This window comes from Octodon degus, unplaced genomic scaffold (genome assembly GCF_000260255.1).
Source record: "Octodon degus isolate 3935 unplaced genomic scaffold, OctDeg1.0 scaffold00019, whole genome shotgun sequence".
Classification (NCBI taxonomy): Eukaryota; Metazoa; Chordata; class Mammalia; order Rodentia; family Octodontidae; genus Octodon; species Octodon degus.
The window spans coordinates 4,966,318-4,980,032 of NW_004524595.1; the positions used below are offsets into that span (position 1 = coordinate 4,966,318).

At 50.4% G+C, this 13,715-nt stretch overlaps 2 protein-coding genes across 5 annotated transcripts in view; one reads left to right on the top strand and one right to left on the bottom strand.

The window, feature by feature from the left end:
• Positions 1-1,184, bottom strand: part of Atraid (all-trans retinoic acid induced differentiation factor) — an 11,220-nt gene extending 10,036 nt beyond the window's left edge. The window contains exons 1-2 of the mRNA XM_004627412.2: positions 1,045-1,184; positions 99-220 (exon numbers count right to left, since the gene is read on the bottom strand). Of these exons, the coding sequence (XP_004627469.1) occupies positions 99-220; positions 1,045-1,143 (221 nt within the window). The 5' untranslated portion in view covers positions 1,144-1,184. The remainder of the gene's footprint in view (positions 1-98; positions 221-1,044) is intronic.
• Slc5a6 (solute carrier family 5 member 6) lies at positions 343-13,413 on the top strand. Of its 4 annotated transcripts, none has more exons than XM_023710989.1 (17): positions 343-886; positions 2,101-2,167; positions 5,839-6,381; positions 6,632-6,697; positions 6,986-7,037; positions 7,423-7,490; positions 8,790-8,944; positions 9,296-9,436; positions 9,587-9,716; positions 10,169-10,257; positions 10,639-10,751; positions 11,073-11,140; positions 11,528-11,614; positions 11,715-11,896; positions 12,369-12,472; positions 12,682-12,797; positions 13,064-13,413. In XM_023710989.1, exons 3-17 carry the CDS (start codon positions 5,989-5,991, stop codon positions 13,208-13,210), a joined length of 1,911 nt encoding a protein of 636 aa, XP_023566757.1. In that variant the 5' UTR covers positions 343-886; positions 2,101-2,167; positions 5,839-5,988; the 3' UTR covers positions 13,211-13,413. The 4 variants fall into 4 exon arrangements, with proteins under 4 accessions (XP_023566757.1, XP_023566758.1, XP_004627470.1 ...); XM_023710990.1 differs by lacking the exon at positions 343-886 and adding an exon at positions 1,266-1,726 and having other exon boundaries at positions 13,064-13,210; XM_004627413.2 differs by lacking the exon at positions 343-886 and adding an exon at positions 1,789-1,918 and having other exon boundaries at positions 13,064-13,210.
• The last annotated feature ends 302 nt before the right edge of the window (positions 13,414-13,715 follow it).

The window sequence follows — 13,715 nt, forward strand, 5'->3', positions numbered from 1 at the left end:
GTTTGCAACTTCATTCTTCAATTTTCTGGAAAGCACGAGCCAGGAGCTCTATTTGTACTGAATTAACTTGTTTCACAGGATGTCTTCTCTTCTCTCACCCCAAGATGGTGCCCTTCTGATTCGTACAGCAGCGGGCTTGCACCATTAGGGTCGATGATTTCTTACAATAACGGGCCACTTGCGACAAATTTTGTACACTCCCGGGACATTGGGTGCATACCTGCAGAAGACAGAAATCTTATTACGATTCCAAAAATAAAAATCAAGAAACAACAAATAGGAATCAAAAATTAATACTACCTCGCTAGAATTCCTCTAACATAGAGCAGAGATATGGCCGCATCACGTATTAGGCTAGACTAGGACATGCCACAGAAATCTTACTGGGGCTCCAAAAAAAAAAAAAAAAAAAAAAAAAAAAAAAGAAATCAAGAACTGACAGTACCTCTCTAAAATTCTGCTTAACACAGCGCAGAGATGTCTGCATGCCATGTATTAAGCTAGTGTAGGGCATGCCATTTGTTCCCCTAGTCAAAACACTGAATCAGCACCTCACATTCAGTACCAGTCCTCGCCTAAGGAAGGTCTTCGTCTCTGAGTTATTAGTCAAACATATTTCCTGTGCCTTCTCCAAACACTTTTCAGTCTGACAGCCGTGGATTGGCCAGCGTAAAAGGCTGCAGGTACACAAAGAACTCGCCAGGCATTGCACAGTACAGTTCTACCGCAGGACCAGGTACGGCATTCGGGCGCGCGTCCTCAGCTCACGGAAGGGCCGGAAGGCTCGATGCAAGAGGCACAGTTCAAGCTACTCAAAGATTAAGGCCAGAACTTAAATTTCAAAGGTCTTTGAATGCGGGCAGAGAGCTCCGGATGCCTGGGCAATGTGAGTACTCAAGAGCAGGGTGGGCTGGCACTGTTTACAGGCTTCAAGAATTAAATCTGAGTTTGAGGCCGGGAGGGGAAAGAAATAACTACGGGCAACAGCGACACAAGGCTGCCCAGCAACCCTACTTCAGCCCAACAACAAATTGGTTCCGGTACCTCGGGTAGCGCCAGAGCCCCTTCAACGCCCAAAGCGAGGAGCAGGGCCATAGGCCAGCACTGCAGGTCGATACGCTTGCCAGACTCGCGCGACGACATTTTCCGCTCCTTTCGACCTGGACAGCTCGCGAGAGCAGCGCGCGGCCCCGCCCCCGACGCGTCAGGCCTCACGTCGTGGGCGTGGCCTAAGGGCCTCGTGCTGTGACCTCAAAGCCTGGTTTAATCCGCCCAAATCCGGACCTCAAACTAGCAGAGGTTCTTTCCGTGCGCCTTCCTCCGCTTTCGGAATGGACACGCACATTGCTCTCTGGACTCCGTCCTCTTTTTGTCATACTCGGGGGTTCAACCTAGGGCCTTTGCACTGAGCTACATCCCCATTCGTTTTCTGATAGGGTCTCGCTAAATTGCCAAGGGCGAACCTCATACTTGAGACCTCCTGCTTCCCCCTCCCAAGTGCGCTGAGATTACAGGCGTGCGACGCACCATTTTCCCCTTTAATGGAAGCTCCTCCTTCGCCACTCAGATCCCCCGAGCCCCGCGTTCTGCACATTGGGTCGCCGAGGCCGCACCACGGTTGCGACTCGGACCGCTTCATCCGCCCTCAGTAAACATGGCGGCGCAGTGGCTGGGGGGCGGGGCCTCGCGGTGGCGTGCCGGAGACCCGAGCGTGGAAAACCTGCAGGTGGGTCTGGCGGCTGTGGGCGGGGACAGAGACGCTGCCAAGCCAAGCCGAGCCGAGCGAGGGTGGGAGGGAGTGGGAGGGGCGGAGCTTCCCACGCCCCCCGCGCGGGGTTGGGATAGGTATAAAGTGCTCGCGGCAAGGCGGTGGATGCAGCACGTGCGGAGGCGAGAGGAAAGCCGCGGCAGAGATAGGGTAAGGGTGATGAAGGAGCTGAGAGCGCAGGGCGAAGGGCAAACCCGGCGAAGGGCACGAGGCTGGGAACGCCCGCAGCGCTAATTCGGGTTCACCTCAACCTGAGACCGCACAGCGCCCGGGAACCTAGCGGAGAGGTAGGGCAGGACAGACACTTTCAACTCCTTTCCTTTCCTTCCCAGGAAAAGGAAGCGATGCTGATCTGGGGAAGAAAAAAGAGGTGTTTGTAGCCCTGGCTGAACCACGGAGGTAAGAAGACAAGGTAGCATGGTAGGTCAGAAGGTGCCCGGGACCTGACTGAAGGGCGCTGGGGCAAAGTGTGGGCTTTGGGGTTCCCCCTATAGTTCTTGGAACCAGTGTTCCTTTTTTTTTTTTTTTTTTTTTCTCGTCTTCTTGAGACAGGATCTCGCTGTGCAGTTCAGGCTGGCCTTGAGCTCACTTTGTAGCCCAGGCAGATCTCGAATTCGCAAGGTTCCACCTGCCTCAGCCTCCCAAATACTGGAATTATAGGTGTGTGCCACCACGCCTGGCCCAGAGTTCATTTTGAGCAACCAGCCCAGGCTTCCCTTTCACAGTCTCTCAGGTGTCTTCCTGGGCTCTCGTGAATTTACATTTGCTAGCTTGCCTTTTACTCATTTTTTGCGGTATTCAGGATGTTGTTTGGTTTTTGTTCATGGTCGTTTTGTGTGGTGAGACAGGGTCTTGCTATGCAGTGCAGGCTGGCCTCAAAATCACTATCCCACGCAGGCCTCAAGTTCATTGTGATTATCCTGCCTCAGCCTCCCAAATGCAGGGATTAAAGATGGGTACCGCGCCTGGCCCTATTAGCAGTAATTTCTTTGTTTGGTTTTGGTTTTTTGAGAAAGGGTCTCACTATGTAGTTTAGGCTGCCCTCAAGCTCATGGGGATCCTCCTGCTTCAGTCTCCTGAGTGGTGGGATTACATGTGTGTGCCACCACATCCTGCTAAGTTAGGTGTTTTTAAAAGGTCCCTCACCAGCCAGGTATACTTAGGAGGCTTAGGTAGGAGAATCAGTGAAAGTTAGAGGCCATCCTGAACTAAACAACAAAGCAAGACCTTGTCTCAAGAAATAAACAGACCCTCACCACCAGTATGTGTGGCCTTGTGTGTTACCATTTTAGTGAAACAACTCAGCTCTTCCTTTTGGCTGGTACAAAGAGAGGCAAGTCTGATGGGTCAGTGTAGAATTTTTAGAAAGCTCTTTTGTTCCTAGAATTGAAACCTGCCAGATGAAAGCATTGTTACAGGGCTGGGTTTTTCTGGTCTTGCCTGGTTCTCATCAGTCTTCCAGGAGATTCTCAGTACTTTATGGAAACAGAACTTTATCTGGAAGCCCCATTGATTGGTTCTCCTCCGGTAGTAGACAGTCTCACTCTGTCCTGAGACCTTTCTTTCTCCAGCCACTTGTCTGTCCATACCACTAATCTTTTAGGGCCGCATGTTCTTATGTGCATACAGCACGTTATTTCTCTTATTCTTACAATAGTTCCGATCGTGTCTATTGTATCATAACAATAAAATGTTGCCAAAGAGGAATGAAAAACTCAAGGTGTTGCAATATGCAAAGGCCCAGGCCATCTTTGGCTTAATGGGAACCTTGTTCTAGGGACTAGCTGCTGTGACTGGAGGATGTGTGATCAAAAGTTGCCAGTTCTGATTTCCTTCATTGGCTCCAGGAGGTTCAGAGTTCAGGTTTAGTCAGTGTGAAGCCAGATTTGCCAGCCAGGCAACATCTGCCTAAGAAGACTATGCCAGAAGATAGCCTGATCTACTAGAGTAGTTGGTAGGGCAGAAGACTGAGTTTGAATTAATCTGTCTCTAGATTAAAGTCTAAACTGGGTTCCTTGAATGACTTACTACAGTTAACGCTTGATTTCTCTCCTGGTCCTAAGAGTAATGAGGACAGGGCCACTGGTGAATCGTGTTAATGGTTTTACTTCATTGTTCAGTATAACTAATATTTATAAAGCACTTAGCAAACTGTTGGGTTACGTAGCAGGTGTTCAGAAAATGTCAGCTGTCATCATGTTAGGCTGTCTGCACACATGGTATTTAAATCTCTCTGGTATCCTTTTCTCCATATCAGTAAGTACTCATAGGGAAATTAGGTGAACCTTTTAGAGCATTCAGTGTACAAATAGCTCACTGTGGCACAGGTATACCATCCTGCCCAAGGGGATGTTTGGGAAGACAAGATATACACAGAGAGTGGGATGGATGAGGAATTACTAGACCTGGATTCTATCCTGGCTCTACCTTTGGGAAGGTCGCGTGAACCATCTGGGCTTTCATGTGCTTGTGTGTAACTGAAGGGGGCTGTAAGAGCAATATGCTAAGCGCTCTTTAGGTTTTGAGAAACTGCAGTCTTGTACTTGTTCCTCTTGAGGATTGTGGTGTATTCTTGGAGGATCACTACTTTTTGTGTAGGAATTACAAAGGCAACTTTTTGGTCTTCTCAGTTCCTTGCGGCTTTCTCCAGCACACAGGTGCCAAGAGTGATTTAAACTAGAAGCCTAATCCATCTGGGAATGCTGTTGAATGTGAGTTCCCTGCCTCCCTCACTACAGCTGCTAGGGCTGTGTTGGCTACAGGGTAAAAAGGCCATTTGGATCATAGCAATTGGTTACTGAAGGGGTCAGAACAAGCAGCTGCTGAGCCTTTCTCAGCCCCCAATTCCCAACCCTTTTCTCAGCCACTTACAGAGCCAGACCCTCAGCCTCTGCCTAGCTCCAGGCTGCTCTGCCTCAGAACAGGGATTGCTTCTTAGGTTAAGTGTCTACCCTGTGAGACAGGACTGCTCTGGCTGGCTGGCTTCTCTCCAGAGTAGTCCTCTCACCATTGAGCTAAATTCTTGAATCTGCCTCTCTCACTTTGTTTGTTTGTTTGTTTGTTTGTTTGTTTATTGTGTGTGTGGCCAGCTCAGCCCACCATGGGGCGGAGCTGGCTGGCATGTGGTGCTGGGGGATTGAACCACAGTCCCTGTGCTTTGCTTAGCTTAGCTTGTTCTAAGTAGGTGCTTAAGACCACTGAGCCATCTCACCAGCCCCCTCTCTCACTTTTGAATCTTCCTACTCTTGTTTTTTTGAGACAGTGACACACTGTATAGTTCAGGCTGGTGTTGAACTAGGTAGCCCAGGCTGGCTTCAAACTCCCAGTGATCCTCCTGCCTCAGCCCCCCAAGTGCTGGGATTACAGGCTGATCTGTAGTGAGGCAGGTTCCAGGGCCCATCCAGTGGTGCTAGGAGACTGTTAAGAAGAAAGGGCCCGTGTCTTTAATCTCAGCACTCTAGGGGCTAAAACAGGAGGATCAAGAGATCAAAAGTTCAAGGCCAGCCTGTACTGTGTAAATAGAAAGACCCTGTTTAAAAAAAAAAAAAGGAAAATTCCCAGAGTAGTCAGCCTGTTGCTGCCTGGCATGGAGTTGGAAGAAGCTCTCTGGTACCCAGTGCTGAGGAGGGGTGCGGTTAGGAGAGTGACCCTGAGGAGCATGGGCGATCAGGGAGAACAAGAGAGTCTCTGCTGTTGTCTCTATTTCTTCTTCCCCATGGGGCTGTGGCGCCAGGCTGGGGTCTGCTGACTTAATACATTGTAGTGACTGGGTCTGTGCCTGCAAGTGGAGGCAGGGAGTTCTGAGAAACTTGGGATAGAGTTGGTTTTCCTTTTGCTTCTTGGGGAGAGGCCCAGGAATGTTCTTGAATTTCATAGTTCTGTACACCCAGACGTCCTAGCCAAGTTATTGTCTCCTAGATGTCTCACTGTGCTATTGCTTCCCTCTGTCTCACCCACCAAACCCCATGAAGGCCTTCTGTGGCTGTCACCACCATGCTGGCTGGTCTAAATCTGGTGGGCCTGGCATGTTCCAGGCCTGAGGATAGATAGTCATAACTGGCTCTTTGCAGCTCTCCCTGGACCATGTCCCTGGGCAGTGGAAGATTGTGAGACCGTGGCTGAGAGTCAACTCGTAGCTGCTTGCCTGCTCCTGCCCACCTGAGTAGCTGCCCAGGTTGCAGAAGCAGTGGCTGGCTCAGGAGAACACAAACACAGTGAGGATGAGTGTAGGGGTGAGCACCTCGGCCCCGCTCCTCACGACCTCAGATACAACCCACACCACCCCTGTCTTCTCAGTCGTGGACTATTTGGTGTTTGCCCTGCTGCTGCTGCTCTCCCTGGCTATTGGGCTCTACCATGCTTGTCGTGGGTGGGGCCACCATACTGTTGGCCAGCTGCTGATGGCAGACCGCAAAATGAGCTGCTTCCCTGTGGCACTGTCCCTGCTGGCCACATTCCAGTCTGCTGTGGCCATCTTGGGCGTGCCATCTGAGATCTACCGATTTGGGACCCAGTATTGGTTCCTGGGCTGCTCCTACTTTCTGGGGCTGCTGATCCCTGCTCATATCTTCATCCCTGTCTTCTACCGCCTGCACCTCACCAGCACCTATGAGGTGAGTGGGAAGGAGGAAAGGAAAAAGGGGACCGAGCACATATGAGAGGACTGGGACCCATATCACCTCCACCTAAGGAGAATGGCAGAAAACTCCCCAAGTTTCTCACTTCTTCCTGGGTGGAACCAAGGTTGTGGGGTAGAGTTGGGCGAGGGCTGTGTTGAGGGGGCCATGTGGACAAGCAGTGGACATTGTCAAGTGTGATGGAGTCAGGAGAAAGGCTGTACCTTTTCCCTTTTTTCCTACCCAGTACCTGGAGCTCCGATTCAATAAAGCAGTGCGGATTTGCGGAACTGTGACCTTCATCTTTCAGATGGTGAGTAGAAGAAGGTATAAGCTGAGCCAGGAGCATGAGGGGGGAGTTGAGCTCAGGGACGCTCTTGCTCTGGCAGGATTGAAATTCCTGGGAGGAGTCAGTGTTAGCTGTGAGTAGTGAAGGTCTCTTTGGCACACCACTATCCAGTTCATCCAGTGCTACCACAGACTTAGTGGCTGAAGTAAGGAGACATTGGGAAGAGACCAGGAGGAGATGGAGAGGGAAGTGAGCCTGGGTGAAAGGAAGCACTGGAGATGTAGCTCTCACCTCCTTTCCCTTATCCAACAGGTGATCTACATGGGGGTTGTGCTCTATGCGCCATCATTGGCCCTCAATGCAGGTGAGGCGTCACAGCGCCTGGCTTCCAGGTTGGGAAGATACCGGTGGGAATGGCAGAGCGTCAGAAAGCATGGCCCTGGGAAGGGAGTTAATTCACTGCTGAACTCCTTGTGTTGGTCTCTACCAGAGGTGGAAGCAGGCATGATTTGTTTCATTTGGAAGTTGGTAAGAGATTACCATGCTTCATATTAATTGGTGAATTCACACCTGTTGGTAGAGCTCTGTATAACATCCCGCACGTACATCATGATAAATGATTTGTTACATGTTTAGTGACTACTTGTTTCATCTCTGTGACCTACTATTATTGCCCCTATGAGGGCTTCTCTGGCTTCTCCTTTGGGAAGCCTTCTTTGAGAGATAGTGTGATTTCTGTCTGTTTACAGTGACGGGCTTTGATCTGTGGCTCTCAGTGCTGACCCTGGGTATTGTCTGCACCATCTACACTGCACTGGTAAGTGCAGTAAGCTCTTTGGGATGGAGGGAAGATGGGAGGAGAAGAGAAAGAAGGGCTGTTATGAGAATACGGGCAGGGGCTGGGCATGGTGGCACATACCTACAATTCTAGCACTCTGTGAGGCTGAGGCAAGAGGACTGCTGAGTTAGAGACCTTCTGGGGCTACAAAGTAGGTTTAAGGCTGGCCTGAACTGCATAGTAAAACCCTGTCTCAAAAAGAAAGAAAGAAATAGGACACCTGGCATGGTGGTGCACATCTCTAATCCCAGCACTCAGTAGGCTAAACCAGGAAGATCACCAAGAGTTCAAAACCAGCCTGGGCTACATAATGAGAGCAGCCTATCAAACCAAAAAGCTACAACTCTTGTTGCATAGGTTCTGCTTTACCTTGGTCTTAACCATCCAGTAGAAAAGTATGAAGATGAAATATAGGAAGTAAAGCCATGTTGTTATGTTGAGCTGTGGGGGACTCACGTCAATAATTTCTGACATTGCCAATTAAACAGAAGACCCAATGCTATTATGGGCTTCTGTACTCTTTTAGAATATTTTGCTGAGTTTACACACCTATAATATTCAACAACGGAACTTAAAAAAAATTGGGGTATAACTATGAATGTCCATTTTGTATCTGTGTATTCAAAGTGGTTGGGATAGATACATAGTTGCATTCTCTTATTGAATAGAATGATTTTTTCTAATGGTGTTTGTAAGTAGGATCACAAGTCTGCATCTTGTACAGCAATTAACCACTAAGAAGAATATATGCAGTGTATTATTTGTTGAAACTGTACTTTCGATTTGATTTGAAACTGTCTCATTGCTATATGTTTATCAATGAAACTTTGAAAAGGGAAAAAAAAAAAAAAAAAAAAAGACAGCAGCCTAAGCCATATGGCAAGACTCTATCTCAAATAAAACAGAACAACACAGTATATGTAAATGTGTAAGAATATACCAAGGAACTAGGGCTACAGCTCAGTAGCATATCCCTGCCTGGGAAATGTATGGTCCCAGGTTTGATCCCCAGGACCAAAGAAACAAAACAAAGAATATAGGTAGGAGCTGGGATGAAATTCTTGGGTAGAGTGGAATGAGGTGCAGTTTAGGATGAGACATGGGAGAGAGGATGGCTGCATAGACAGAGAATAGGTGAGAAATGAAGCCAAAGTTTCAGTACTTCTGATGCTGATCGTGATGGCAGGGTAGCCAGCCCCCTCGCCTGGTAAGGCCATGTCCTCTTTACGGACAGTTTAGGAGACGTTTGTGGCCAGTGTTCTGTCTTTTTCCCTGCAGGGTGGGCTGAAGGCTGTCATCTGGACAGATGTGTTCCAGACACTGGTCATGTTCCTAGGGCAGGTGGCTGTTATTATTGTGGGGTCAGCCAAAGTGGGCGGCATGGGGCGTGTGTGGGCCTTGGCTTCCCAGCACGACCTCATCTCTGGGATCGAGTAAGTACTACCTCCCCCTGGCTGAGCTCTGCAGCCAGTAAGCAGAGGGCAAGCTAGGAGCCTTGGGTACAGCACTGCATGGGCAGGAAACTGGTTCTGTAGAGGGACAAATATCACAGGTGGCCAGCTGGTGTTTGGGGAGGGTGGGGATGAAGCTGGGTAGAAAAAAGGAAGCCTCCCTTTAGCTTGCTGTGTTGGCTCTTGAGTTTATCCAGCTCTTTAACGTAATAGCTCCCTTGACCTAGGAATGCTATCCACTCTGCTCCTGGTTTACCCCTCTTGCCAGGAGAACAGAAAGGCTAAGTGGGAGTCTGAGGCTGTGGCACAGTGACCAGGTGGTATCTGTTGCAGGCTGAATCCAGACCCCTTTGTGCGGCACACCTTCTGGACCTTGGCCTTCGGGGGTGTTTTCATGATGCTCTCCTTGTATGGGGTGAACCAGGCTCAGGTGCAACGCTACCTCAGTTCCCACACGGAGAAGGCTGCTGTGCTGTGAGTGCAGGGACAGGAATTGGAAGAAGGGCAGTTGGGGTGGGGCAGAAGTGTGCCCACTGGGGCCAGGATGGCCTGCTTTCTGAAGGCTCAGGGGCCCGAGTCTGGGTGTGTAACCACTGTCTCTCCCCTACAACGGCCTATTTGCAGTTCCTGCTATGCGGTGTTCCCTTGCCAGCAGATAGTGCTCTGTATAAGCTGCCTCATTGGCCTGGTCATGTTTGCGTATTACCAGGAGTTTCCTTTGAGCAGCCAACAAGCTCAGGCAGCCCCTGACCAGGTAAGAAGGCCTACCTGGGGCCCAAAGTAGAGTGTGTGGGGGGCTGCAAAAAGGACTTGCCTCTTGTGCGGAGGTTCTAGCAATCTAGCATGTCACATTGTAGCATCAGGCATCACCTAACCAATGCTCACCTGACTTCGGGATGAGGAAGTGATCTTATGGACTGCACAATATGTACCATGTGCTGCTCTCCTGGGAGTTGGCACATGCCTTTTCTCACCGAATCCTCCTCACAGCCTTATTTTACAGAGGAGAAACAGGCTTAACAGGGCAGGCAGTGTATTGATGTCACATTGCTGGTCAGAGCAAAGCTGGGGTAGTGTCATTCTACAGAGCCCATTTCCTCTGCCTGTTGGGAAGGTCCCTGGACTGAGGCATGTGTGTGTGTATGGAGGGACAAACCACAGGGGGAGGCACCCCCTGAGGAGAGCTTTGCTCTGCTCTGCCTACAGTTTGTCCTCTACTTTGTGATGGACCTCCTGAATGGCCTGCCAGGCCTGCCTGGGCTCTTTGTTGCCTGCCTCTTCAGCGGCTCCCTAAGGTACCCCTTCAACCAGTGGTCTTGGGCATGATATGCCTGGACAGGTGGGCTGGGAGCTCTGTTATTGTCACCCATTGTGGCATACAGATAAGGGAGGCTTATCTATGGAAGACAGCACAGCCCTTCCCAAGACATGCCCCATCTCAGTTAAAGGTTATTTTTCCGCAATATCAGGAATAAATCCACTTGAACTCTCCTCGGTAAAGGGCAGTGTCCTTGCCCTTCAGGCCTCCTGTGATGTGGCTGTGCCTGCAGCTGCGTGGTTTCTTGGCTCCCATACCATCACTGGTGCTTTGAGCGCTCTGTTCCCTCCAGAGTCCCCAGTTCTGCTCTCAGCTCCCAGAAGCATTGCTGCTTATCATTCTCTTTTTTCCTTTCTAGCACCATATCCTCTGCTTTTAATTCATTGGCAACTGTCACAATGGAAGACCTGATTCAACCGTGGTTCCCTGAATTCTCTGAAACCCGGGCCATCATGCTTTCCAGAAGCCTCGGTGGGATTTTGCTTCTGTGTATCCTTAGTTTTGTTCTTTCTGAGATTCTTCCTGACCATTACTGTCAATGTGCAGTAAAACATCTGCTTTATCTTAGGCCCAGCACTTGGCCTGCCGAAGCAGGCAGTCTCCCTCCACAGCTGTTGATGGCTTGGTGTTTTCTGAGTCACATGGGAATGAGGACAAGTGGTGGGAGCTGGAGCTGAAATTGGGGCTGGAGGCCATAGGCCCTCTTTTCAGGGACACGGAACCATAGTTTGGGGAGGTTCCTCCATTTTCATTAGTGTTTATTTACATCTGTTTCTTTTCTGCATTTCCCAGCAATTGGCTATGGGCTGCTTTGTTTGGGAATGGCCTATATTTCCTCCCAGATGGGACCCTTGCTGCAGGTAATGACTACCAAAAGGAAAAAGCACTGGTATGGGTGAAAAAGAATTGATTGAAACAGAAAATTGAGGATTGCAGCTGTGTTAAGAGGAATGGCTTAAGAGCCAGGGTCAGAAATTCCCCTTTCTGGAGTACTTTTACCTATGAAGAGACTCCTGTGTGACCAAGTTCCCAGAGTTATTTCTGGGATGACTTTGGCTCGCAGAGACCAAGTGATCAGCCTCTGAGGAAGCTGCATGCCCTTAGCCATGCCTGCCCTCTGGAATGGTCCCAGGTAGCAGAGCCAGACAGCTGATGAGCAAGACAGAGGCAGTTGCTGCTGGCAGAGCTCTGGGTTCTTTGAGCCTGGGTGTTCTTTTATTTTTTTCTTCTCACCTTGACTTTCCCAGGCAGCAATCAGTATCTTTGGCATGGTTGGAGGGCCGCTGCTTGGACTCTTCTGCCTTGGAATATTCTTTCCTTGTGCCAACCCTCCTGTGAGTAATCGTCTGTTTTCATAGTCTTGCACACAGGGTGGTTTGTGAAGGTTTGGTGGGGTTGGCCTTGTGTCAGGAGAACATACCATGTCTCTGGCAGGGTGCCATCGTGGGGCTGTTGGCTGGACTTATCATGGCCTTCTGGATTGGCATCGGGAGCTTACTGACCAGTATGGGCTCTGGCACAGCAGCCTCTCACCTTAATGTGTCCAGCTTCTCTCTGCCTAGCAATCTGACCAGCGTGACTGTGACTACCCTGATGCCATTTACCACCCTCTCCAAGTAAGGCAGGGATATTCCTTTTCTTGGGGACAGTAGCTCAGTGGTTGGTTGGTTTTTTTCAGGCAGGGTTTCACTTTTTCAGGCTGACCTTGAACTCTTGTATCAGCCTCATGAGTACTGGGATAATAGAAGAGCACCTCCAGGCCTGGCCTAATTAGATTAGTTTCCTCCTGCCCCCAGACAGGGTCTTGATATGCAGTTCAGGCTGACCTTGAACTCACTTTGTACCCCAGCCTGGCCTCAAACTCAAAGCAGTCTTCTTGCCTCAGTCTCGCGTGGGCTGGGATTACAGGTGTGGCACTATGCCCAGTGAGGTAGTTTACTTTTAAGGGATTTCCCAGGGTCCTTCCTTAGGAGTCAGAAGCCTCAGAGAAGTGTTGGATTGTAACCAAGCAAGTGGGTGGAGCTGGGAGCCTGAGACATGCCCTGTAAACAGATTATTAATGGTCTTTCACCCCTGTGCTCTCCCCAGGCCCACAGGGTTACAGCGGTTCTATTCCTTGTCTTATTTATGGTACAGCGCTCACAACTCTACCACTGTCATTGTAGTGGGCCTGATCGTCAGTCTGCTCACTGGTGAGGGTGTGGGATCACCGCACAGAGAAGTGAAGAGGGGCGTCTTCATTTCTCTAGGGGGTGTCTCTAGGAGCTCCATCTTTCTCAGAGCCTCCGTGTTGGAACAGCCAGCTTCCTGGCTGAGATCCTGGAGGTGGGCTGGGCTGGGCCTTGGACACGGGTCCAGAAGCCTTGAGGCTCTGCAAACTCACAAGCACCTTTGCCTACAGGAGGGATGCGGGGCCGGACCCTGAACCCTCAGACCATTTACCCTGTGCTGCCAAGACTCCTTGCCCTCCTGCCCTTGTCCTGTCAGAAGCGGCTTTGCTGCAGAAGCCACAGCCAGGTGGGTGCATCTGTCACACAATCCCCTACCTTCCTGGTCAGGTCCCCTTCTATCCCTTTCCATGTCTCCTATGCCCAGGACCCTCTCTCTGATCATCTCCCACAGCGACTGCTCCTGCCTCCACACACAGGGTGGGCTGCGCTGGCTCAGAGGATCGGGGACCTGGCCACCCCACAGCCCTCCCCAGCTGCTGCTCACTGAACTGTGCTCTTCCCTCTCCTCCTCCTGCCTCCCCACACATGCACCCTTTCTCTGCACTTGCGCAGGACGTCTCCATGGACACCAGCCTATTTGCAGAGAAGATGAAGAAGGGCATGCTTCAGGACAGTGGAGACAAGTGGGCAATGGCTGAAGACAGGCCAGGCCAGGAGGGAATCAGTCCCACCTTCGTCCTCCAGGAAACCTCACTGTGATGCGGACCCCGGCTGTAGCCCCTGTCCTCAATGCCAAGCAGCAGCCAGGGGCCACTCTGTAACATGGAAATGAGTCCTTTGATACATTGGGTGAGGTGTTACCCAGCCCGCACCAAAACACCTTGCTCTTCAAGATGCCTGCTGCCATGAAAGCAATTGCATCTTGGCCATGTGTCCTTTGCTAGTCTGTTCTCTAGAGGACAGGCTGGGGGGGCCGGGGAGATGGCTCAGTGGAATAAGAGCTTCCCTGGAAAGCACAAGGGCCTGAGTTCAATACCCGGTTCCACCAAAAAAAAAAAAAAAAGTAGAGGACAGACTGTAGGCAAGCAGGCGGTGCCAGAAGGGATAAAAGCACCTTCTCTGGGAGAAGGACAACGGCTTCTGAGGCAACATGGCCAAGGCCCTTTGGCATGATCATAACTGGCCTTGGGGCCAGTTTGGCAGATTGACCAGCTCCACCACACAGAATGGAGAGCTGTCAACCAGTTCTTGCTTCCCTTCTCAT